General features: G+C 32.4%; 1 protein-coding gene across 2 annotated transcripts in view; it reads left to right on the top strand.

Annotated features, from left to right (window-relative positions):
* Positions 1 to 6,279, top strand: part of LOC107444165 (uncharacterized) — a 59,406-nt gene extending 53,127 nt beyond the window's left edge. For both annotated transcript variants that reach the window (XM_043052238.2, XM_021147822.3), the window contains exon 2: positions 4,632 to 6,279. In XM_043052238.2, coding sequence (XP_042908172.1) covers positions 4,859 to 6,061 — 1,203 coding nt within the window. In that variant the 5' untranslated portion in view covers positions 4,632 to 4,858 and the 3' untranslated portion in view covers positions 6,062 to 6,279. The remainder of the gene's footprint in view (positions 1 to 4,631) is intronic.
* The last annotated feature ends 1,174 nt before the right edge of the window (positions 6,280 to 7,453 follow it).

The following is a 7,453-nucleotide window of genomic DNA, read 5'->3' as shown; positions in this document are numbered from 1 at the left end:
ATACAATGCCGGATTTCATACTTTACCGGTAACATATATAACTGTAACATAAAAAGCTTCTATTAATCTTTTTATGTTATCCTAATTAATTATTCTAATCGAAATACTTTCTCACACTTTTAAAAGCCACATCCTGTTCTTAAATCTATTTTTGGCCCAAGTATGCATAAATTTAAATAAAGACATTTTTCCCTTTAAACTTCGTGAGAATCACTCGAACTATTTCTTAAACCAATCGCAATTTCTAAGATTTCCCTCTTTCCCCTAAATAGAGACATTTACGGATTTTACTTTGCAAGATTTTCCCTAACATATAATGAAGAAGCACTACTTTTCGGACACACTTTTCATGACTGCTCTAGCTAATAATTAATAAATAAATTTTGTACCCTCCTTCCCGGCCTAAGACCTGTTTTAACCCTTCCACTCGGCAACGACGTTATAAATCGCCAGGATTAAACGGTCGGGAAGGGGGTACGAACGGTACATCAAAGATATGTAATATCGCATTTGAAATTAGAGGGTACATCAAAAATATGGAATATCTGATTCATATGGACAGTTGAAAATTTATTAGTCAAATTCTTCTGCAACTTATGACAATTAATAATTCATCCAGTATCTTCAACAAAAAATAAATGCTTCAATCATCAAACTTTTTGTTTATTATAAATGATACATACGCCCAGTGGAACTCAACGATTTTCCATATGTCTATTCTGCATGTTATGCCTACGTTCTGAAAGCGATGGATACAACTAGAGAGCTGAGATTCAATATTACCCCCCCCCCTTGGCCTAAAAAGAAAAACTGTGTCAGATTCCTGATCGAGATTAAAAAGCTTATTTGAAATCCATTTCGGTTTCTCCGCACAGATTCGGATCCTGCCGGCTTGCAAAATGATGCAGTCGGACCGAGCAGGAAAACAGACACAGGATTCTAATGAAAACAGAGTAACTTTTATTATGTCATTCTTTGATGAGTGGAGAACGAAAAGTGTTGTTAACTTCATTCACGATCAGTCTTTCTGGTAGGGAAAATCTTGCAAAAAATCCGAAAATGTCTCTATTTAGGGAAAAGAGGGAAATCTCAGAAATTACTATTGGTTTATGAACTAGGTTGATGGATTCCCACAAAACTTAAAGGGAAAAATGTCTTTATTTAAATTTATGCATACTTGGTCCAAAAATAGATTTTAAGAACAGGATGTGGCTTTTGAAAGTGTGCGAAAGCATTTCGATTTGAATAATTAATTAGTAATAAATTAGGAGTTGTTTTATAACGAAGAAACTAACATAAAAATATATTAATAGAAGCTTTTTATGTATATATATATATATATATATATGTATTGCGTGACGATTGCTAAGGAACATTTACATTTTTCGGAATAATTAATAATGTATGTTGATTGATGAAATGAAATTTCAGTAGAGACAATGCGCATTTATTATTATACAAAATAGTTCAGATCGAAAAATAATAAAATACATAAAAAAGATACTCATTGGAGGATATCCAAACAGCCATGAAAAATAGGCCTTTTGACTAAAAGCAAACAGAAATGAGTATCTCAGCAGTAAGATGCGTGATTTTACCTCAGATTCTAATTCATATTTTCAATCTGATATTCATGAGTCCTCGGGAGATCCACTCCTCTCTGAAGGCGATATTTGCACGGTTTAGAATTGCGTGTCCTTTGTGAAACATATGTCTGCCAAGAGCATCAGCTGATTTTCACGTGTAATCAAAAATATTTTTGACGCCATTAAGGATAAATATGAACGGAGTAAAATAATTGTTATTTACGATTTTAAGTCAAAATCTACACATACACACCAGGGAAATTAGTAGTAATATTAATATACATTTTTTATCTTATTATATTATTATATTTGCTACCAGAAAATTTTATTTTCTCTAAATAAATATATGCAGATCCGAATATGAAGTAGGTAGGTGGGTACTTTATTAACGTCACCCTAGAGCTGCACAATGGGCTATTGGCGACGGTCTGGGAAGCATCCCTGAGGATGATCCGAAGACATTCCATCACTCATCTGCAGAGGGGATGGCTCCCTTGCTTTGGTAGCCCAACAACCTGCGAGCGAAGTCGAACACTTTACGATGGAACAGTTTAACGAGGACCGATACTGCGCACTCTCGGTCCCTAACGCAGGCTGATCAAAGTGGTCAACCACCTGCACACCCGAAGGTGGAGTACATGAAACTTTAATTCGAAAATGGAAGCTAATATTAAGAAATTTTCAGCTTTTTAATCACAAAATTGATACCAGCTTTTAATTTTTTCTAGGTGCGTACGAATCTTGCTACAGTTTTTATTTATTTTCTTTTATAAAAAGGTGGTACTAACGACTTATACAATGTTATTTTATTTTAAATTCCATCGAACGAAATAATTGAACTATGAAGCTCTGAAATAATGAAGAGATAAATACATACATGAAATGGATACATTACTCGCAAAAACAAAAATCATTTAATATAAATAATTTTAGGAGAGAAAGCTAATATCGAAAGAAATATAATCTTCCAACAAATTTAATATAAATTCAGAGAAACTAATTTCCTTATTAATTTATCCAGATAGTTATTTCACTTTGCCATATTTTACATAGCATGCAAAGTCTAAAAAAATAGTAAAGGAAAACAGTGCGCGAAACATTAATCGGTCCGGAAAATAATGTTCTTGTTACATTGAATTCAAAAACAAGTGATAATTATTAATTTTGTGTTATCTACGTTATCAGAAATCTTTTGCCAGCTATTCTAGTAAATTTAAATGACGGATTATTTTTTTTGGGGGGTGGGGCAAAAATCTGAAGAGAACATTTCGAATATCATCCATATTTTCAAATTTTTGCTCCGCAGAAAATGTTGTAGCAATCAGAATATATTGAAAATCTGATGGCGTCTGGTGGATAATTGAAGAATTTCTACCCCGATTCATAATTTTTTTTAGGGTTTTGAACAGTATGGTCTTGAATTATCATGTAATTGTAGAAATGTAATAGTGTCATTGGTCGGCTGTCAAGAACGCTACTTTGCATAAATCAATTGTTCCTTACATATAAACTGCTGTTTGTAGAAAATGCAACACCATGAAGGAATCATCAGAATCAAATGAAATATTATTTTAATAATGGATATAGGATATTATGCAAATTAATAAAGTTTCAGAGCCATCGCGCGTGCGTGGCGCGCGCAGCGCCCTCTGAATTGATGCTGAAAGCGTATAAATAAAGTGCTGTAGCGGGACGTTGAAAATAGTCTATGATTATTTGTTAGTGGCAAACGTTTAGTGAGANCATAAAAACTGCCCAAAGAAGCTTTCCTGTACAATCCATAGTTTACGAGAAAAATACGAAAAACAAAGTATGACGTCACTGCCGGTGCAAGAGAAAACACTTTATTGGACATATTAACGACAGTATTAGCATATCTTTCAAGACGATAATGTTTAAAATGTGCGCCGCGCATGTTCTGCTTTAAATTGTACATAGTATACTGCTGTTGATATGTTCAATAAAGTGTTTTCTCCTGCACCGGCAGTGACGTCATATTTTGTTTTTCGTATTTTTTTCGTAAACTATGGATCGTACAGGAACGCTTCTTTGGGCAGTTTTTATGTACTCCCAACGAGGAATCTAACTGTGCAGAGTTTATGCGGTCGTTTCGGGACACCCTGTATATAGTCCCGCTCTAAGCATTTGCCACTTTGCTAAATGCGATAAAATCGTAAATTCGGCGAAGCAAATTGTGTTTTTGCGAAATTATTGGTGAACGATTTTTTATGCCGAAAAAAAATGTACATTCCCCTCGATCCTTGAAATTACGTCACTATGAATTTTAATTAGAACCTAATTAGAATTATATTAAATCCAGATAAATATAAATAACAAGAGAGATAAAGTAAGTATTAAAGAAAACCCGTAATATACAGATTAACACGTTCGTTGCCGGATTGCATTACGAAACTCTTTTTTTTTTTGTGTGTGGCTTGTGTCAATAAAGTAGATTAAGTGGTAGATTATCATTCAACTATTTTTCTAGAAAATATGCGCTTATGACAATTACATACTGTTTATTGAAATAAACATATTGTAAAATTTAAATAGTTGCTAAAATAAGAAAATTTAAATAATTTTTTTAAAATTTTCGACTGCGATCCTTCTTCTTAATCTTTTCTTTCCTTTTTTTTTTTTTTTTTTTTTTTTTTTTTTTTTTTTNACAGCAAAAATTTTTTCATTAAAAAAATACGAGATTTAAAGAATGAAGAGTTTTATTTAAAATGGAATATATTTATTGAAAAGATATTTGGAGTCTAGAAAAACTTCAAACGTTGCTTCCTTACATAACTCAAGCCTAAGAAGCTATCAAAAATTAGCCTCAACCTATACTAATTTCTCAAAGACAATGAAACATCTACGTCTTTCTTCCCTTTCATTGATCATTTACTCCTCCCCAACTGTAAAATGACTTTTAATTTGAATTTGCATTTAATAAAATAGTTCAAGTAAATTTGTATTTCGTTTCAAAATTTATGGAAAAAAAATCATAAGAATTTGTTAAGATTTGCCTTTAACTAAGATTTCTTTTCTTTTTCTTAGATCGAAGGCAAGTAACATACCAAGCAGAAGGAGGCAATCAAGAAATTGAAAAGCTCAACGATGAACTTTCTATACGTCCAGTTACAAGAAAGCCATTACCTTTACAAGTTGTGTATCCAGGTGATTTAAGCAGTTTCTTTACAACAGAATCTGTAGATGAATCAGAAAATAATATTGTTAATGTATCGTCTAACCAATATGAAACAAAGCAGCGGGTTAAGAGAAATATGTATGAAAGGGAATTTTCGAAGGTAAAACACAAACCAATGTTAGCCCAAGAAAGCAGGCCTTCTTCTGTTTCGATAATGAATGATATTCCTGTCGAAATGTCATTTGATGGTGCTGGTTTTCTGCGTTATGAAGAGGATTCAGATGAAGACTCTCGATATCCAAAACACAGAAACTCTGGATCAAGGCAAAGAAAAATTATAAAAGACAACGACTTCAGAGCTGCAATTAATACTTCTAATGTGCCTAGGAAAGTAAAATATGATGATGAAATGGCTTATCAAAACGAAAAAACACCTGATAATTTCTTCGAAGAAAAATTACCTCAGAGCACAGAACATGGAACTCCTTATTCTGTTGATTTTATGACAGCATTTCAACATGGCATGTTTTCCAATATCAATCAAGCTAATCAAGCTACTTACCCTACTCAAATACCGCAACAGACAGCGTATGATCCTTTCCAGTTTTATCAAAATATGTTTAATGCCCAAGCAAACAACCCAAATCCGGTGATTCCCCAAAATCCTCAACAGGAATCTTTCTTGCAAAACCACAGATTTCCTGGCTTGTCAAACACTGACGCTATGTATTCACAAATTCCACAACAAAATCTTCCAATAGACACAACACACAACATTAACATGCAGCAATACCAAAAGAAGCAAAGACGGAAACGATCCGTTTCAACAGCAGCTAAAGAAAACAATAATAGAGAGACTGAACATGTTTCAAATATTAATTACCCTGAGGAAGCAAGCTCTGGGTTTTTGCCTATCACAGGCACATTTAATGGTGGTGCTATTCAATTAAATTTTCCCTTTTATGGGCAATCTCCTATTCAGATACATACAGTTCCGTCCATGCCAGTAAATACAGATGGTAGATACTATAGAAATTCAGGGGAAAGATTTTATTATCCTTCCGAAGCTCGAAGATATTCCTATGGAGTTTTAGGAAGTGGAAATTTCGAAGTAATTAGAGGTGGAGTTTTCCCCAACGAGCGACCACAAAATAATTACCACGGTGGTTATCAAGATGGGAGAACACCATACATTGGTAATAACTACGGAACAACGGAAGTTATATTTGATGGCCCAATTCAAGGTTTTCAGGGATTCGACAATTTTAATATTCAATTAATTAACGCTTTATCGAAACACTCAGAATTGGCGGTGCGACCATTAGATCTTGTAACGTGACCTTTATAATCATTTGCCATAAGCAGATTGAGACAATGTGCATTTATCTTTCTTTCTGATGATTAATTCCCTATGTGGAATCACTCTTAAATGGATCTTAACATTCAGTCGAATCTTCACTCAGGAACAAACATTCATATGTTATTTCGCATATAATTATTTTAAAAATGTATAGTGATTCATAAGCTCATTATAAAAATTTTAAAAAAACTTTCTAATTTGGTGTCACTCTTAGTTTTTACCATTATGTACAAATTTAAAAAATATTTCAGATGAGTTTCATTAGTTATTCACAATACCTTCTATAAAATTGAACATTTTATTCTTTTTCCTTATTTATTATTATTCCCAAAGCAACTTCTGTAATAGCTTTTACCTCCTCACATATAAAATTACTATACTGTTTCAGTCAAAGATTAACTTATTATTATATTTGACTTAACTTAACCCCGCCCTGCTCATAATAAGGGACTTATTAGATGTGACGATTGGTCCTATGTTTTAAAAATAAATGCAGTGATTTTTAAATATATCTATCTACTTCCAATAATCTGCATTTCCACAAAAAACAATTCAGTGAGTCTGAGATCGCATCCTTGAATCATCGTCCGCAAAGTCTCGCACTGTACCATCAACAAAAAAATATTTCAGATTACTTTTACATAGCCAAATTGAGTTCTTAAAATTTTGTGCTGCAATTCTTAACGCAATGTTACCTCAATTATTATTCCTAAATTATAGTTCAACTTGAATTGAAATATGCTTCAATTTAAGAACTTTTTGAAGTTGCAGCAAGCATGAAAATGAAACTTGGATTTTTTGAACTTAAAGGGAAACACTAAAAATTCCGTGATATCAAAAATTTGGGACATCGAAAGTGTAAAATTTTTTAGCAATTCTGTCAACAAAATAACTGACTTTTAGAAGTTGTTTATAATGTATTTACACCAAAAAAGATCTTTTCAAACGTATCACGAGATGCCTCATTTCTGATTCTTTCCTAACACTACATATTGAAACATTGTAGTCTACAATAATTACTTCTTTATCAATATCAGTTTCTCTACAATTTATTAAATTCGAAAGTTCTTTTCTATTTTATGAGCACATCTCGCATGACTATTTCTTTTGGAATAGATAATTCAGGCTATTTAGTTTCAAACATTTTAATTTCTTTCTTATTGTCGTCTTAAGAAATGATTCATAAAATCGTCCATAACATTTTAAGAATTAGAATCTAAAAGAACATTTTAAATTTTTCAGAAATCAGACAAAAAAAAATTTATTGAACAAAAATATTTCGTGAAATCGAGGTTCCCCGAATAATTTATTCGATTAGTATTAGCAGCATAGTACATGCATAGGGAATTAAGATTTTTTGCGATAATTCAT

This window comes from Parasteatoda tepidariorum, chromosome X1 (genome assembly GCF_043381705.1).
Source record: "Parasteatoda tepidariorum isolate YZ-2023 chromosome X1, CAS_Ptep_4.0, whole genome shotgun sequence".
NCBI classification, from domain to species: domain Eukaryota; kingdom Metazoa; phylum Arthropoda; class Arachnida; order Araneae; family Theridiidae; genus Parasteatoda; species Parasteatoda tepidariorum.
The sequence above is the reverse complement of the archived record's forward strand: the minus strand, read 5'-3'. Positions and strand labels throughout refer to the sequence as shown.